The sequence below is a fragment of the Fopius arisanus genome, unplaced genomic scaffold, assembly GCF_000806365.1.
Source record: "Fopius arisanus strain USDA-PBARC FA_bdor unplaced genomic scaffold, ASM80636v1 scaffold00013, whole genome shotgun sequence".
Classification (NCBI taxonomy): domain Eukaryota; kingdom Metazoa; phylum Arthropoda; class Insecta; order Hymenoptera; family Braconidae; genus Fopius; species Fopius arisanus.
The window spans coordinates 1,415,900-1,435,887 of record NW_011887752.1 but is presented as its reverse complement, the minus strand read 5'-3'; the positions used below and the strand labels follow the sequence as shown (position 1 = coordinate 1,435,887).

Sequence of the window (19,988 nt, the reverse complement as noted above, 5' to 3'; positions counted from 1 at the left end):
AAAGCGATGTGAGGGTTCATGTGAACCATGGCCAAAACGGTAAGCGTACGAGGATTGTCAGAATTCATCCGTTGTTGTCGTTGTCGTCGTTGCAGAACTCTTCCTCTTCGACAATTTCTCTCGATAATCCGAATGCATGAAGCTGAGGAATGACGTAATCGGTTTCGGTACCGTTGTCGATACAATCGAGCGGCCACGCGATATGCACCTTGGCATTCTCCCAAAACCAGTAGAATATCCACAACTTCATTTGCGGAATAAACCATGATACGCGAAATCACTCAAAAATATTCTGAACTCAATAATGACCCGATTCGTACTGACTAAGATACAATAAACACTAAGGTACACCAGATAGGTCTGGTATTTACACTTTGGTGTTTACTGGTTCTTATTTAAAGGCCACTTTCTGTTTATCGTGTCTGAATTTGGAATATCGTTAACAAGTTCAATTTTTAGTATTTTTGAGCTCCGAAAGCATAAAAAACACATGTGTGACATCATTAGATTCATCTCATCGAGTACAACAACTTTTGTTACAAGAAAATTTTTGATCCCATATGAAAAAAATGAACTTATGCTTGTAGCATAAAAACATGAAGACTTAAATGCTCAAAACATATCTCATTATTTTTCCCACTTGGAGCCCTACAACTTCTATTTGAAAGATTTTTCGATTACTACCCACATTCAATAGTTATTTCGGTGTACAATTTTCTCTCGGACACCCTGTATATGCTATGCTAATCTGAAAGCTTATTAAATATGATCTAAAATGACATTTGATTGGTCTAATTCTAATAATTCTTCATGGACTGATGACAGTTCTGATTCCTTTCGAAATCGCGTATGATAATTCTGAATCAATTGATTTTTCATTAACCCAAATTAAGTCATTGGTATCAGCTGAAAAAAAAATGCAAATTGTTCAAAATTAAATATTGATAATTTGTCTATCAATAATATAAGCGGAATAATTCTAATTATTTAAAATATGAAGAGAGTAAATTTGAAGAAAAAAACAAGATTGATCCAGAATATAGAATGAAAATAGAAAATATGGGAATTTTGAACTTGATATGTTCAATTTCATGCAACCGCGCCAGCGCCCGTTCCGTCTAATCCAAAGGAAAAAATCATAATAAAGTACTGGCAATTTGTGCGTCGAACGCTACATTAAAATAAATAATGTTTCTTTTCTAAATAATGAAGTAAATCTACGGTAAATGTATGGCTTAGGTCCACAAAAAAAAAATGATTGAAAAAAAAATCGTTTTTTCCAGTCACCCCCAGGATATTTTCTTTCTGGAAGTCATAGATCAGGCCATGGGTGAAAATTTTTTTTCACTGAATGCGCCAAAATTATTCGTCTGCTAAATTAACTTCCTTTCGATGCCTGATGCCGTTCTTACTGAAGTGGCGACGGGTGGGGCAAGTTGGACAGCTGAAGATTTTTTATTTAATTGCTGATTGGGTAACAGTTAACTTAAACTTCATTGTATGAAATTATCATGTATAAAACTAGCGTATATGGCGCGCTATGCGCGCCAAATCGTCCACGTATGGGGTGTTATCATTGGAATATATATATATTTATATATTTCCAATGTAATATATACATATATAGAATTTCAAAAAGAGGATAGAAAAAAGTCTAAAAATTTATATAAAAAAAATAGTTTAAAATTTAATAAATTATATTAAATTCATATATTATATTATTATATAAATAAAAATTAATATAATTTCTATATATATATTATTATATATAATATATACATATATAAATAATGAATATAATATATAATATATATATATATATCATATTATATAGATATATTTTGATATGCATAGCTCCAAAAAAAGCTGACAAAAAACGTTACATGCTTTTGTTTAAAAGGGATTATGGATGAAGTGGGCGATTTCTTAGTTATTAAAGAAGATATTGAGAAAACAAAAATAAAAAAAAACAATTATACCATACGGATGCGAACATGAGCATAGAAAACAGAAAATAACGTTACTTTCTTTTTTTTTGAAAACATTTTCGAAAAACGTTTGATTTTTTTCTATGAAATTTTGACATTTTTTTCATCATGGGAAGTCAATTCCTCCTCTATTTTATTCCAGTTTTACAATTCAATACGATTCCAATTGGAATTTAGTTGGGATTCAATACAATTCCAATTTACTTTCGCCAGGAAATTCACTTACCATAAGAGAATGTCTAGGAATACTTACATTGAAATACATGTGATATGTGATTTCCTTGCAGTTAGTAAATTTGGTAAATGTCTAGTTCAGGTCCACCAAACCATTCTAGATGTTTTTCATTTGGTTGGATGGGTTTCCGTCGCTTGATTAAGAATCTGGTCACCTTTTTATCCGGAAATAATTAGTCTGAGAGATATGACGTTTAATACACCGCTCTGTGCGTCATTCAGGGCCACGACAAGAACGCGGCGGTGTGGTCGGTCCAAAAGACAACACATGTTAGCACATTTAAGGACAATGGATACAGAAAAATGGATTTATCTAATAGTCCTGAACACTACACTGAAGCTCTGAATTCACCTCACCCGACCATCTACCATCGCTGAACGAATACCACGAGTGACTTATCCGCCGCTACCCTTCTGCAGCTATTCAAATATTGAATTAAATAGCACTCACTTGTCGCGTCAACAGCGACAACAGAGGGAAGGGGGTGTTTAAGGAATTTCAGTGACAACAGAGTTTATCTCAGGACTATTTATAGATGTATTTCCATTCTTGTTGTTTCTCCCTCTTCTTTGGTCATTGTTTTTGACGACTGAGAGGATAAGAATGATTTTCGTTCAAAGAAATTAATATTTCAATGATTTTTGTTTTTTGGTGCACCTAACCCATACATTTACCGAAAATTAATTTGCTTATGCCTATCGCTTTTCTGAAATCCACCATTCGGGAATCAAGTAACTTCTCCCTAAAGTTCCTACTTAATTCCCTGTGAAAACTAAAGTGGTATTTTCCTTTAAAAGTGTACGTGGACGTATCGGAGGGTTCAGTGACCCTGGATTTCATTCTTCCCAGTAGCCTGCAATCTCGAATGTGGGAAATGTCAATAGTTCAGTTGCCATTCGAGCAACGAGCACCAGCAGGTTGTCTCCAATACTTCAATACACCACGGGGTACTTTGAGGACCCTAAACTACTTACCAAACGGTAGATATCTGTCAAATCAGGATTATCTGCTGTGCATACGCCAGGAGCGTGAAATGTGCAGCATTGCTTACTCGCCGTGCAGCAGTGACTCATTCAGGATCGGCCCCAGCAGATTAAATGATGATCAGAATAACCAGATGAACCCTGCAGATGGCTCTGGGGCCGGTTCAAACGATCCAAATACTGTCAGACGCTGCGACGATCGTGTTCTCATCCCCTGCGACTTCGAGGAATTCATAACGGTATGTATACGGTCTATTCCTCGATATATTTAATACGCATGTATGCATCTATCTCGGCGCAATGTAAGCACCCTTCGAATCCCCACAGTCGACTTCCGTCCATCACTCCTCATGAATTATTCAATTAAATTGATTTTACGTGTCGCAATACACTACCCTTGCGCTTCAACGGTTTTAACCACACATTCTACCCCCTTGTCGTCCTTCGAGTGTTCAGGACTGGTCGTCTCAATTAGGAGCTTATCTGATGTTTTATGCAAAATTTTTGAAGGAACCGTGGATGAAGGATATTCCGGCTTTAAGAAAGACGAACAGGTGACATTTGCAAACTATCGATTAAAATAATATCGATATTATAAAAAAATTCAAGGAATTTTTAGATTTCTATCATGATTTTTATCATTATAGTAGGCCGTAAGGCACATTCGTTCTCGCCCTACTCTAAAAAGAACAGACACATCTAACTCGCAAGCAATTGATATATCGCAAGTCGATCATGTTATTATTGTGGAAGAAAAAGGCTATCGATTCAATTCGAAAAAGCACCACGATAGAACGAACTCGCAAGCTATCGATATGTCGAAATTCTGTCACGCTTATTGCTCATTGGAACACAATCATCTCAAGCTGCTAATTTAAATGCATAACTAATCAATTTTTTGGTTTAACATAATGATTTTTATCATTAGCGCACTGCAGCGCCCGTTCGTCTCGACTTATCAGTTGTTTGCAGTTTGTAACAGTACAGTAGGACAACAGAATCTGAAGTCATAGGGGGCAAAAAAATATAAAAAAACAACACAGAAGGGAAATGAAATGGTAAATTTCGATAAAATCGGTAAGGGTCACTGTGTTTTATAATTGCTCAAGTACCTTGAAAATTTATTTTTTTTTCCATCTTCTTTTTTTTCTGTCCTAGAAGGGACTGACAGGTCAAACTTGCAAAATATCGATGTGTCGCGAACATATTGCACACCTATTCCCCATTGATTGAAATGAACTATATTGTGTCAATAGACCAGGTGTCAGAGAAAAAATGGCTAATAAGCCATTTTTTTACTGTTGTTTGAGATGTAGATAATAAGTGTACAAAAAATAATCTTCCAAATCGATCCGGAACAACTGTTCAAATAATTGAACAATCCAATTTTTGCCGTTTTCTGCATTTATCTCCGGAAATACGACTCTCATTGTCAAATGGGTCGAGAACAACTTTATTCATTGTAAAATTTTCGAACAAAGAGGACAGTTTGAGCTGAACTACGAATGAAGGGCGGTCGGGCGTCGGGAAATAATACTTTTGGTGTGGGTGAAATTAGCAAAGAATGAGTCCGAGAATTGAACCACAAGGCAAACCGTTTCATTGAACAAGAGTACAACGTCCAATGCTATACAGGGTGTGACATAATGAGTGTAATACCTCCCGACCACGAGTTCAGGGAGCCCTCCTGAACACTAGAAAAATGGGAAAAAAAAATTGACTGGACCAATTTTAAATAATTGTAAATTAAGGAAGGCCAGTGAGAGGGCTGAGTTATGGCGCGTAAGTGGGAGTGGTAGAAGTCGACTGAGATATGACAACAGCGCGTGAGAGGCGTCGGGAAGTGTGAGAGGTAGTTGAGTTCCACTGCTCTGTCGTGAATTTCGGGCCGACACGCATGTTGCATAGAGCAACAACATGCATGGATCTTCCGAACTGTCAAATCCAACCATAAAAATAATGTTTCTTTCGATAGTTACCGGTTATGTTTCTTTCAGAGGGATTCCTTAGGCATTTCAGAATAATTCTTTCGGAATTCCAGAGGGATTCCTTAGTAATTTGAGAATGATTCCTTAGGAATTCCGGATGGATTGCTTAGGAATTTCGTAGGGATTTCTCATAAATTCAAAATGAATTTCTTAGGATTTCTAAATTAACTCATCAGCAATTCACAGATAAATTCCTTAAGAATTTGCAGATGAGTTCGTTAGGAAATTATGAGTAATCCTCCCCAAATCCCGAGGAATCCCTCTGAAAATCCTAAGGAATTCCTAAGGAATCGCCCTTAAAAAACTAAAAAATTCCTCTGGAATTCTTAAAAGGAATACATAGAGGATTTTGAACAAGACCCATGCATTTTGTCCCGAAATTCACGACAGAGCAGTGGAACTCAATTACCTCTCACACTTCCCGACGCCTCTCACGCGCTGTTGTCATATCTCAGTCGACTTCTACCACTCCCACTTACGCGCCATAACTCAGCCCTCTCACTGGCCCTCCTTAATTTACAATTATTTAAAATTGGTCCAGTCAATTTTTTTTTCCCATTTTTCTAGTGTTCAGGAGGGCTCCCTGAACTTGTGGTCGGGAGGTATTACACTTATTAAGTTACACCCGGTATTCACTTTATACAGGGTTTTGTTGCCAATAAATAAATTGTCATGTTACGGGTTTGAACGCATTGAACAATAAAGAAATATTGCTGAATCAATCAATTAATAAAGCAAGTAGTTGAATATACAAAAGTACGGTTTGTGTCGCGCTGGCATACAAAATGGCGTCAATTTATGGTCTTAACTCTCGAGTTCCGTTGAATGAAATAAAGCTGCTTAGAATCGCTAACTGACGCGGCGTTACCTTAGCAAAACCAATAATTATCGAAATTGATGGATATTAGTTCGTTGAGTCAAACGCGTTGATTTTCGTTTGTTGAGTTACGATTATATGGACAGTGAAAAACGAACCGATTGAGATGATAGTCGGACTGTAACTAACGTGAGATGGAGATCACCAAGACCGTCGTCTTAGCCGTTTCCCCCTAACTCGAAAACTCGGAAATGTCTGAAAATTGTCGAGGAAAATTCCTTGATATTTTTCTAATTGTTGAGCCTCTACTTCAAACATTCCGGCCGGATTCATCAGGCTTAATGAATCCGCGTTGATTACTCAGTCTGGTTTTCATCTGCGTTGGTGTCTTCTGGTTGATCGGCTAGTGGTGAATCCGTTGGTAACAGATGTGTTAATTGCGCATTTTGTTGAATTCGTTGGCTGCTCCCACCAACGCTTGTACGTTGTCGCTATACGTTGCCTGTCTACTAACTACTGCCATGTGCACCGCCGATGTGCTAAAACGAACAAAAACAGCGATGTGGACTGGTGAGGGTTACGTTCGTTGGTCCCAACTAGAGGATTGGAAATAAGTTTGTATTGGGCCATTCCAGTATGCAGAAAAGGTGTTGATGAAGTTGCTCGCGGTGTTGGCAGCTAACCAATCAGCTGTTGAGCTTTTCGACCTCTGAATCTGACGCAGATAGTACGATGTAATATGAATGCTTGTACTGACCTTCTGCCATCGATAATCCAGTATTGTTGACTGCCGAGGTAAGATGATCGGTTGCATTTCGTTGCTGTCTAGAAATGAGTTGTTCAGGCGCTGACCAAGCCTAAGACTTCTTTCGTTGACCAATGTTGGAGTCAGCTCGGTTAATGGATGATTTTGAGGTAGTTGAACATCTCTGATGAGGTTTCGGAAAACAGAGTGAAAATATTGAAGCTGTGTTACGTCGACTGAGAGGGGCCTCGGTTCGTTGAGCTCTTCCATTAATAGAACTGTTGGATTAGGTCGAGGTTATCGTCTGAATCGATTTATTGCTCGACTCAACGTTGCTGTCACTTAGGTACTTCGGTACTTAAGTAGAAGTTCCTTGGATAGTGTTGAATATCTGTTGAGCGGCTCAGTCATTACATGAACTCTAACAGTAACCTGGTGAGCTGACGAAGGTCTTTCTTCGAGTGATCCTTCCGTTGGAGAACTCGTTGGTATACTGCTAGGATGATGATGTGCTGGTTATTGGGCCAGGCGCGAGCCACGAAAGATGATGCTCGTTGGGTTCACTCAGTGAGATGGTACGTGAAGCACAGTCAGCAGATTTGTAAATCCCATTAACATGTCTCCATATAGCGGTTTGTAACCTTTCTTGAATTTTCGTTACTATGTTGTAAACGAATTACTTCCATCTTGGATTGAAAAATCGATTACGTTAAGTGAGTTCTTCCGTGAAGTTTCAGTTGGGTTGATTATCCCAAATTTCATTTAAGAAGCGAGAATTCTTCGATTAAAATTTTTTCTCGAACGATTACTGGTGTGATGAATGCAAGAGGGTCGAAAGTTGACGGTCGAGTTCTTTCCGACAGCAGTACTCTCTTGGTGAAACTCGTTGAATTGAAGATCTTTGATTTGTACTGAAAGGTGTCTGTTGATGGGTGCCAGAACAATGAGAATCCTAATGATTGCTTACTCAAATTGCACGTTCCCTTGGTGCTGCTGACAAGTTGAGTTACTGAATTAATTCAACACGGTTACTGGCCTACCTCTGAAGTGGAAGTTCACCCGCTTCCCCAGCCAAGTGAGGACATCCATTACATCCACTTGGAGGTTTCAGCCCGCATAAAGGATGTCGTTGAGGGAGATGCCTGTTGATATCTGGATGTCACTCGACGTTTGATTATAATTTTGTCTTTTCGCAGTACCTTATGGTATATCAGGTAATTTTCATCGTAGATTCGAATAATGAAAGTATTGGCACAGAGTGAGTGAATAAATCATGGCTTATTAATAATCGGGGCATGGGGTTTTTATATTGTTGTGCATGCAATTTTCTCATTTTCCCAATATTTCCCTCCATTCCTTCCCGTTCCTCAATCCTCAATCGAATTAGACAGGTAGTTTCTTTAAGTGGATGAGGCGCCTCCCCCAGCTCTCACTAACGAATCTCCGGGGCCGCGTGAGCTCGATGAGCTCAAGTTGCCGGGCCCTGGTATAGACTAAGATCTTTCTTTTTCGACAAAATAAATGTTTCTGTCAATCAGCAGGTGTAGGGATGTTTTAAAGAATGAAGAACAACCAGATTTTTTACTAAACATATAAACACTAAAAGTTAATAGTATATTGTGCGCCATGGGAGGAAAAAAGGGCATTCCTACCCGCGTGGGTATTACCGACCCGAGGCGAAGCCGAGGGTGGTAACCACGCGGGTTTGAATGTTCTGTTTCCCTTCCGCGGTGCACATTGTTCTTTCCGTCATGGTTACACGGAAAAGTTCGATTTTTCTTCGTAAATGAAGGGAGGAATGTGGGTTATGTTATCCCGAGGATGCTCAAAAACAATAGAAATCCGAGGGAGAGAACAGGCCACTTTCTTCCCGTCATTTGGGGAGTAAAATCGAACTTTCCGTGTAGGTATGACGGAAAAATTCATTTTTCTCCCCAGCGGGAGCAAAGTACACATTTCCCTCCCGCGCAGACTTGACTTTGTTCCTAGGCCAAGGAGGAAAATGATGTTCTCACCACGGAAGATAAAATAAAGAAGGCTTACCAACGTGCTTACCAATATTGGTAATTCTGCACGCGGGCAAGCCTTCTTTACTTTACCTCCCTAGGTGAGAAATATACTATTATTCCCCTAGGGACTGGAAAGTACGATTCTAACCTCGTTTCGCTCATGTCATTATAATCCTCGTTTCAGCTCGGGTTATAAACTCACATTTCGTTAGAAAATACGTTATTCCTTAGAGGCACAATATACTATTTTCCTCAATTTATTCTATACGGGCTAAACAAGATTTTACCACATTTACCACTCTTGTACGACAATGAACTTTGGAATTTGTTTGCAATGAGCCTATCGAGAAATATCCAATAATTTCGAAGCTCTCGTCGTATTATAAGTGAGAATATCTACACACTTCGCACCGATATCTCTGGAATTATGGGCCAGGGAGGCAATAGTATATCGTGCAGCAAGGGAGTAAAACAGGGCATTCTAACCCGCGTATGTACTATCGACCTGAGGCGAAGCCGAGGACGATAAACACACGGGTTTGAATATTCTGTTGTCCTTCCGCGGTGCACATTGTTCTTTCTGCCATCACCACACGAAAAGTTGGATTCTTCTTCGTGAATAACAGGTGGAATATAGGTTATGTCATCCCGAGGATCCTCAAAACAACAGAAATTTGAGAGATAGAATAGGCCACTTTCTTCGCCTCATTTGGGGAGTAACCCGAGTGGAAATTAGTTCAGGTCTACTTGAAGTCCGATCAGAACTTGATTCAGTTTCAGTGCGGTTCGCTTGATCAGGTAAGATCTGATCAGAACCTGACCACGGTTTGATCCAAAGTTTCGGATCCTAAAAACTACAAGCGAATTTAGATCAAGTTCTGGTCAGACATGCCTGATCAGATGACACTTGATGAAAACTTGATCAAGTTTCGAGCCAGTATATTGGACTCTATAAACTACAAATGGCTTTCAATCAAGTTCTGGTCAAACATGCCTGATCAGATGACACTTGATGAAAACTTGATCAAGTTTCGAGCCAGTATATTGGACCCTATAAACTACAAATGGCTTTACATCAAGTTCTGGTCAAACATGCCTGATCAGATGACACTTGATGAAGTCCTAACCAAGTTTTGACCCAGCAAGTCAGATAAACATGATCTCACTCTGAGATCAAGCTGCCGCAACACAATTTGTTCTCCTTCCAATTCAATTCCTTTGATTTTCAATTGAATAGCTCGATTAAAAAGAATCACAAATGTATAGGAAGCAAGGGAAATATATATAGTGAAGTATCAAACATAAGAGCGCATTATCTTGAGTCTAAAAAAATCATCAAACTTGCATCTGTTCATTGTGTTATGATTATTATAATTATCTTTCAATAATGAAATAAAATTTGAACCGAATATGTTTTCTCGCTCAGAATGTACATGCAATAATTTCAAAGTCATCAAATACTCCCTTGCAGATTGTGTAGGTAAAAAGAATCTACTCAAAAACAATAGTGCGGTAGTCCAGTGGTTAGGGCGTAGGTTTAGTAATCGTAGGTTCCTCGGTTCGATCCCCAGCATTGTCAAAAATAATAGGGTTTTTTCATCGCTAATTACAATCGGGCTTCATTAAGAGCTGACCCGTCAGAGTTATGGTTAATATTTATTATTGTTTTCGATATTCCAGTCATCCGATTTAGATACATTTGACTTGATCAAATCCGGAACCGTTAAACCGGATCAGAAAAGTTTGATCAAGTCTTGATTTAAATTTGCGTTACATGTCTGATCAAAATTTGATCCCGTTACCGTGTCACTTCCGGATCAATCATGAAGTATGACCTGACCCAGTCTTGACTAGAACTTGACCAAAATTTCCACTCGGGAAAGTCGAATATTCCGTGGAGGTATGACGAAAAAAATGTAAAGTCCTTATTTGGTAAGAAGCTGAGAAATTTGGATGGTTTCCCAAAATCTAAGGAATGATTAGCTTTGCGAGATGTGACTAAAACACGCGAGGTATTTATCTTCAAGTGTAGTCGATTTCTTTTTAAGTTACTCGTAATAATTTACACTATTTACACTTTGGTGAGAGTCGAATGCGAGTCTAATAACTGATAATTAATAATTAATTAGATGGGCGAAGCACTACAAAATGAACTATAGAGATAAGTCAACTGATCAACGGCTCGATAATGTACTGAGAAATTCCTCGAATATCCACTGCATTCTTCAGCTTGACTTCGATGAACAACTGAAAATGCCCTATATGGTTCTAAATGGCAGCGTATACTGAAAGTGATTGTCCTCACAGTCTATAATTTTCGTCCCGCCGACCGTTAACTCAAAAGGCCTCGATAATTGCCGATTAGGTTCGATTTGCCCTGACGTGTAAGTCCGAGAAGTTCTTTGGTGGTGATTCCCTCTACGTTTTGGTGATCCATCTGGATTGGTTGGCACTTCTACGTTGGATGTTCTGAGAGTGATTACTCGCGCGAGCCACTGCTGGCAGCTGACCCGTCAGATGTTCCGTTTGGCGTTCTCTATGGCGGATGCAGAAGACACAGCGCAAGATGTATGCTCGGACTCTACCTCTGCCGCCGATAATTCAATATCTTTATTGAGTGTGGGCCAGTGTCAGCCGAGTTCCTTCATGCCATGTTTTGCGATGAGCTTCTTCGACTACTAATGTAGTGAGACGAGATTGGCAAGGCAGAATTACTGGGCGAGTCTCGGCCGGATCTAGTTGAGCATTCGTCAGTCGTTCTCCTACTCTGACTAGTGTTTGACTGATTTCGATGCATTAGCCATTCATGGATCTGAATGTTGAGTGTCTCTGACGTTAACCTCAACCACCTGGAGATTGAGATTTTGTCCGGCTGGTTGAATTCCTCTCTGAAGTGTTTCCATTGTCGAACATATTCTTGGGGTGATGGTTCGTCCTAAGTTAGATCTGTGAGAGCCCTGACCTCTTGGTGAGTGTGTGGGAAGTGAATTTCTTGGATTTGTACGTGGAGGTGTCGGTTGATTGTTGCCAACACAGTCCAAGTATCTTGATGATCGACTCTTTGAACTGGATGAACGAGTCTTCTGTAAGCTCAGCTCTCGGAGCTTCTCCAGCTCCCAACCGCACTTAGGCTAAATTGTCCTAAGAGATAAAGTTTATGGCAGTACCAGCTTCGGGTCCGTGGTGTCCTGTGTGTAGGCAAGAGTAAGGCAGATATTCGGGAGAAACTTGGCGGTCGAAAAAGTAAAATACCGTACCGTACCTAGATCAAATGGAAATTTTTCTTCAATTATTACATTGTTTGTTGTTATTTTTTTGATTACGTGTCGCGTCCAGAAAATGGTGCCTTTCAGGCGCCAGCCTGCAAAATATATTCTTAAGGGAAAATAGAAAATTGGCGGGGTCCATTCGATTTTCATTAAAAGAAATATATAATAAGAAGTATATACAATAAGATAATGCACGCACGTTTCCTAATAAAATAGAGAAATATTAAATTGATATTTATACTCAATCGAAATTGATCTAAACCGCTTAAATCAAATATCGGTGTTTGTCCGAAAAGTCTCCAAAAATCAAAGTACACTGAAAATGTTTTTCATTGTACCAAGTTTGTTCATTTTAATTTGGCATCAAGAGCGGAAAATATAGAAAGCATGGAAATGCATGTGAAGTCAGGTCTATTAATGACATGAGAGTGTTTAATCATTGTTTACCAAAGAATATTTCCTCTCCAAGAAATCTATCAAAGGTACGAATTTTTTTTTTTTAAATCGATTCATAACAACCAATAATCAAAGAATAACAATAAAAAATGTAATAATTTAAAAAAATTTCTCATCAACCATTGAAAATTTTCCCATTTTACTTTTTCCACCACTAAGTTTCTGTCCAATATTCCCGCTATCCTGGCCTTGTTCGGGGGAATCCGGTGATGAAATCTCGCTAGAGCTTAGCGTACGCCTCGTTACAAAGTATCCATTTGATAGCAAAAAAATATGAAACAAGGCACATGAATTCCAATTATAAAGGGTTTTAGCGAGCGTTCGATCTTGTTTGAAAAGCGTCAATCATTTGCGTTATTGGGTTCGCTTGATTGATCGTCACTGTATGAAAGAAAGGAGACACTTGAAAAAAAAACTTTCCATTTGGCAACATTGAATTAATGTTTCAATTTTTAGGGACGTGATATTTCTTGATTTCGATTTCTGCTCGCAGAGAAGAATTTCATAAAAATTACATGCCTGTTCTGTAATCTGCCGGTCAACACAGTATTCAGTAAAAATTAGTGAACAGTCAAGCACTTTTTTTCTGAACATTCAGGAGAAAAACGGAACGTTTAGTGCAACAATGTGTAACTATTTTGACTGGCTGATTACATAGCAGGCACAATTTTTATGAAATCTTTCTCTCCGTGTGTTGAGTCCTGTTAGAGGATATGCTCTAATGTTCTAATAATGTCTAATAATGTCTCTAATAATTGGAGAATACCTGGGATTTCTAGAATAATCCTAGTTTTTCTTTTTTAGTAAGGTATACAGTGAACATAAATATTGCAAGTTTTAAGCACTCGACACATTTCTATAACGTCCAATTTGAAATATGTCAAGTGCCTAAACTTCGTTCTTTTTTCAATTAAAATATGAAAAAGGAAAAATTTTGCATGGGAAATTATGAAATCAAGGAATTTCAAGTGCCCTCTTTCATCCAAGAAAAACATTATTTAAAAAATTATTCATCATAAAAAAACGCTTGCCATTCTCTGTAACTAGAATACCAGGTGAAAGGACAATTTTCAGTTCGAATCCTAAATTTCGTGAGATGTGTAATCGATCGCTGAGTCAAGACACTGTAGTTTCTGGGTTTGCAGATGAAGTTTCGGAGAGTGGCGAGAATTTCTGGAATTTAGTGAAACATCTATAGAAAATGGAGCTCATAAATCAGCTCATGATTTGATTTTCAGAGGACTAGCTTCACCGGAATTCCCTCGGAAATTTCACGAACAGAAATTCCATTGAACTTTCAGACCATATGTAATTAATACCCCGCATTAACCGAATCAATTGAATCCCATTAACTTGTTTCTGCAAGGGATGTTTGGAGAAAAAAACCTTAGAAGAACTGGGAATAAATTCTGAATCTCAAAAAAATTCTCTTTAAATATCAACGAGGAGAATTATTTTATGTTTGCTAGAGGAATGATGACGCCCATATTCACGACTATAATCTCCATGTTTACGTCCTTCCGTAAGAATATGCGGAACAGTAGCCGCTCCACATCATCAGGTATTCAGAAAGCGCTCTCGATGTTAACAGGCCCAGCTAGCCTGATAGAAGATGGAACGGGTCAAGCTTGGCCCAATGTTGGTAGTCTTGGCTTAACGCTGGGCTAACTTTCGGCCAATCCCGACCCATTTCTCAACAGATCCTACCCGAGTACTCAAGCATAATAGAGGCGTGAAAGGCATCATGCAAAAATGGTTAAGAATTTTGGGTCAATAGAACTCCAATTTTTTGTTTAGTTTTATAGTTTTATCTTCTAACTTCAATTGCTTATTGAGAATTCAAATAAAGCAAGTTGGCAGATTTCATCAGTTTTTCCGAAGTCTTAGATGTATTGTCCCTATAGTAGGAATTTTCCTGTGATTTGTGTTGTAATATTCTGGAATAATATTCAAAATATTTGTCTCGATGTACTCTATCTCTACACTGAGAAAAAAATTTTCTTTAGCCAAGAATATTTACTAACCACAAGAAAATATGTTTGACATTAGTAAGTCTTATGAAAGTATTTACACAGTGATCCCCAGATTTACTAGTAGGAAGAAAATATTCTTAGCAAAAATAATTTTTTTTCTCAGTGTATTGATCAAAATATGTATAACCATCCCTACTAAGTTTTCCAGATATCCCAATTTTTCTGCTTTAACAAAACAATTGTCAGCACGGTAACGTTGCGAAAAATTGATTGATCAAACAGAAATCGGGCATGAAGTGTTCGCTTGGCAATGAAATGTTTGATATTGAAGACGGGTTGAATCGCATATTTAGGTCATAAAATTTTTTAATTCTTCCGTTTTTTCAAAAAAATTCTGTTAACCCGCTAGAATTTCGAAAAGTTGTCACATCAACTTGAATTTCAGCATGAGGGTTCCTCTTGACAATGAAATATTTAGGATTGAACATCGGCTGAATCGGTGCGTTAAATCATGAAATATTCTACTTTTCTTAATATTGACTTTCTAAAATATCTCGAAAACTATCCAACCGATTTACATTTTTTACATCTCAGAATATTCTACTCGTTTTCAAAACGTAATAATAAATGGCATTTAGAAGTCACATCCCTCATCATAGGAAATTTTCAACAAATTTTCCAATTTGAAACATTGCCAACGCAAAATGTCAAGTTGAAAGATTGATTTTTCAAGAAATGAGAGTGTAAGATTTTAGCATTTTCTCTAGCCGGTTTGGAACATACCATCAATTCATTGATGGCGATAAAAGATTTTAAAAATCATTCAAAGACATGCTTACTGTCACGTCCTCGCTGTCATATGTTCACGACTTCTGTTTGTTTATACTGAATTCATTACATCGTTAAACAATAAAAAGATTATTTTTAACAAGGTACTCATAATTTCAGATAGTCATTCTGTGATACGGGAAAGACAATTGACCGTTTTAATTGATAGAACACCAATTTAAATAAGAGCATATCCATATTGCACGAGACTATCCTACTATATATCCGTATAGCAGTAATTTTGAGATAATTAACACCTTCAAGATGTTTCATTCGAAAATGGTAAAAAATGAGCATTCTTTGGCATTCATACAGAATATTGGTAATCATACCAAAATTGTCTACCAATTTTCTTAAATTTTTTTGTCAGATCTCCTTTTCAAGTTATTGCCGACCGAAGTCTCCTACATGAGCTTTTGGGGGCATTTCTAGTTTAGAGATGCTAATATAAATTTTCGCTAGATTTTAAAATCTTTATAAGAGTCCATGTACAAGAAACGACTGCGACGGATAATAACTTGAAAAAGAGATCTAAAAAAAATGGAAGAAAATGAATTTCAATCAAAGTTCATCTTTTGCATTTTTCGACTGACACCCTTTAAATGATTTTCTTCACTTACCCTTTAGCCTGGCAATGACGGCACTGGTGTCTGTGACCTTGAGCACTGCGGTACATCACTTTGTGGACCCGGAGAGACAGACTCTGAAGGCAATTGTCGAGTGGAAACATCGGCTACTCCGTTCCACATAAGGGTGGCATTTGGAGCAGGAAATGAGAATTTCACGTCCATGGAAGACATGATTGGTATGTGTATCAATTACGAGCAACTCCCTTGTCTATCGTGATACAATTTAATCGACAAGTTCTAGTCTTTGGGAGTTGCAGACGTGTCCTTTATTCATGATTTATTTAGGTAGTGTCTACACACACGGTGTATGGTAGACAATTCGAGGTATGCACACGTCAATTGCGTTGAGGTTCAAAATAAAAAATGTCTAAGGTATGGTTCTGCTCCTCATGTATCAAACAAGGAGGATAATTTTTTTTCCAATTATTCTTGAGATTTCTAATATGATCGAAACACCAAGAGCACAGCAACAAAAAGGGATCTTAGTGAATAATAATGTCCGAGTTCTCACGATAATTAGTTAACTAGTTAGTCTTTGTTTTGGATAACGTATAGTTTTATAAAATTATTATATTTTTATTTCATTCAACTAAGATATTATCAAGGGATTTAAGTTGTAGGATGTAATTCCTGTAATTATTTGAAGAATGCTCCAATTTCGAGAAGTGGGAAAAGCAAAAGTGAAGCGGAACGTTTGTTAATTTTTCTTCTTCCTTTCAACGTGCATTACTTGTGTAAATTTAGGATGTTTCACATAATTGGTTATTATATATTGACAAAAATATTTTGAATAAAATTGAAGAATTCATTAAAAACCTTCAAGTGTGTATGAATTAGTTAGGAATCCTTTTATTGCTCTCGAAAACAGGGAAGAGTGAAAAATATAACTAGTATGAGTTTTCTGGCAAGTCAAAAGGTTTGCGGCCTTCCGGAGATAGCTGGAGTTGGATGCATCTCACTGTGAATGTTTATATACGCACTACATTTTTCGATTCATTTACGCCTTCAGTAAGGGACTTCAATATTTTAATTGCTCTTGGAGAGAGAAAAGAGCCAAAATTGAACTGAGGTAAACGATTTGATACATATCTGCTATTTGTACCAATAAAAAAAATGTAAAGCCATAGTTCTAATTACCATACACCCAGTAATCGGTTGGGTGTATGGTGGAAATTACCATGCACATGACATTGTGCCATGGACGCATAACGACCGTTAAGTGTATGGTATTTTTTACCATGCGTTTATGGTTCTCATCCATGTGTCCATGGCATTGTGCCATGGATGCATGACAACCGTTAGGTGCATGGTATTTTTTACTATGCGTCCATGGCTCTCATCCTCGGCCCCGTGCCGTGGACACATGACAAAGCTTACCATGGACCATGATTTACTTGCGGAGATGATCCATAAAAGCCATAGATCCATGGTAGAAAAAATGCCATACGTCTATGGTATTCAACCACACACCGTGCGTATAGACACTGCCATTTATTAATTAAGCTACGAATAATAAAGGTCGAAATGTCGATTTGCGACGTTTTGCGGAATATTCTGATTCAACCAGAGATAGCAAAATTTTCTTCCGGACCTTTTTGTCACTCATCAGTTCGTGAAGCAACGCTGCGTAGTCGTAAAATCCTGCCTACGGACTGAATAACAAAAAATATTGTTCGACACACGGCCGTAAAAAAGGTTACAGAACGAGCCAAATGCGAGTTCTATAATCATAGGAGGTAGAATAGTTGTACACGGCCCTGTGTCGAACATTGTAGTATCGAAATGTACTATTTTGAAGAGTCAAGCGAGAGGTACAGCAGAGGTATTCATAAAAAATTAGCGTAAATTCGAAGATATTTTTGAAAAGGTTATGGGTTCGGTAATTCATCACTACTCAATTGCAAAGTTAAATAACCTCTATTTTAATGAACTCAGTGTATCACCGATGGAGTTAATTATTTCATTGGCGTAATAATTTATTGATTAAACGAACTTATCTAAGTGAAGTTCTATCATAATTCTATGAAGCGCCTCTTCCGAAAGATTACTAGTAGTACCCTTATTCCTACAGATAGTGCCACAAATTAAAAGTCCCACCAAAAAATTTTCTTCCCATGTGTGCGCCACACTGGTCGCACGGTACTACGTCATTTCTTTAAAGTCATGCCGTAATGGAAGGGGCTCGAAGGGAACTGAGAGATAAAGGGACTGGGTGGGACTGATCTTTCGGAAGAGGCGCTTCATAGAATTATGATAGAACTTCACTTAGGTAAGTTCGTTTAATCAATAAATTCTATTTTGCGCCTCTTCCTCAGATCACTAGTAGATGTTGAAAGCTACTAATTACGGCATAAAGTATATTTATTGTCTGATGCTTATGCATACAGTAGTAGAAAAAGATTAATATAAGTTGAGGTGCTCAAGTTTTATTCAACAGGAGAGTATTAGCATATTCAGTTTTATCTTTTACTAAATCCAGGTGATAAAAATCAGCAAACACCTTGGATTTTTGTGTCCACCCAGCAGTCTGTTTGATTAGGTCAACGCTGATACCACTTCTGTTAGCTGCTGATGTTGAGGCATGCCTAGTAGAGTATGCTGTGAATACTCCTGTATCGATGCCACATTCCTTGAGAATGTCTTTAATCCACCTACTAATTGTCTGTGCTGTAACTTCATTGTGAGGTTTTTGGAATGAAATCAGAAGATTATGAGTGTTGAGTCGAAGTTCCTGAGTGGCTTGGAGGTAATCCTGAAGAGTTGTAGCTACGCAGATTCTTTTGTTCTGAGAGAAGAAGGGCAGGATGAGAGTTGGTTGTTTTTTATTTTTAACAGTTCCAGAATTAGAAGTTTTGATCATCGCAGGTATTTTAATCTCGATATGATCAGCTAATACTCTTATGTTCCTGATATCAATCACTGAGAAGGTCTGCATACGGTGTGATGTCGTCAAGGCCAGGTGAATGGTTAGCTTCAAGGTCAATTGTTTTAAGCCGAGAGCCTCATTGGAGGGCCACGTCTCCAAAAGATCTAACACTACCTTTGGGTCCCAGGTATCATTGTATTTGGGTTTCGAAGGTCTCTTGTTACTTACACCTTTGCAGAACCGTTTTATGCCAGGATCTGAGCCTACTTCTGGTCCCAGAAGAAGAGATAATGCTGATCGGTAACAATTTATTGTTCCTTGGGAGGCTCCCTTATGAAATTGTTCAGTCAAAAAGGAGAGGATATGAGTTGTGTTTAGGATGTAAGCATCCCACTGATTAGTGAGACAAAATTGCCACCATTTCTTGAGGGGTGATTCATATTGTTTCCATGATGACAACCTGATGGAGTCCAAGGAGAGTTCAGAAGATTCTGGTGGTGCTCCTCTCATCGCAATTGCCTTCCTGACAAAATTCCGGCCACCAGGGAAAGTTGTTTCTGGAGTGGGTGGGGTTCCCTGTTCGAAGAGTTAATCAGGTTAATACTGGGTTGAAAGATGATTGGATCTGATTCCAACATTCTCTTAAACAAAGGGAACCAAGCTTGAGCTTGCCATAGAGGGACCACAACAATGCCTCTAGCTTTATCAATTCTTATCTTTTTAAGAACTCTCAATATGATTGAAAATGGTGGAAAGGCATAAAAGAAGAGGGGAGCCCAATTTATGGTGAAGGCATCTACTGCTACCGACTCGGGGTCCTTTTGCCATGACACAAATCTCTTACATTTTTTATTAGACCTTGACGCGAATAAATCTATTTGAGGATAGCCGAGGGTTCGACAAATTTCGTCGAAAGCATAAGGAGCAAGACTGAATTCTGTTTCTGGTTCTAACCGTCTTGACTCATAATCAGCAATGCTGTTATCAGCCGAGCTGATGTATGATGCGAAGATCCAGAGATTACGGCTCTCGCACCACTGCCAGATCTTCTTCGCTAACTTGCTGAGGTCTAAGATCTGGATACCCCCCATACGATTAACATAAGAAATAGCAGTGGTATTGTCAATGCGTAGAAGGACATTACAATTCTGAAGATGTCTCGCAAAACACTTCAGGCCAAAAAATGCTGAGAGTAATTCTAA

The 19,988-nt window shown here is 38.2% G+C and overlaps 2 protein-coding genes across 8 annotated transcripts in view; one reads left to right on the top strand and one right to left on the bottom strand.

Annotated features, from left to right (window-relative positions):
* LOC105263171 (uncharacterized) overlaps positions 1-19,988 on the top strand; it is a 137,663-nt gene that overhangs the window by 46,771 nt on the left and 70,904 nt on the right. For all 7 annotated transcript variants that reach the window (XM_011299211.1, XM_011299210.1, XM_011299209.1 and 4 more), the window contains exons 5-6: positions 3,021-3,445; positions 15,919-16,096. In XM_011299211.1, coding sequence (XP_011297513.1) covers positions 3,021-3,445; positions 15,919-16,096 — 603 coding nt within the window. The remainder of the gene's footprint in view (positions 1-3,020; positions 3,446-15,918; positions 16,097-19,988) is intronic.
* The window catches only part of LOC105263170 (uncharacterized), a 2,493-nt gene continuing 1,733 nt past the window's right edge, over positions 19,229-19,988 (bottom strand). The window contains exon 2 of the mRNA XM_011299204.1: positions 19,229-19,362. The gene's annotated coding sequence lies outside the window, so the exon portion shown is untranslated. The remainder of the gene's footprint in view (positions 19,363-19,988) is intronic.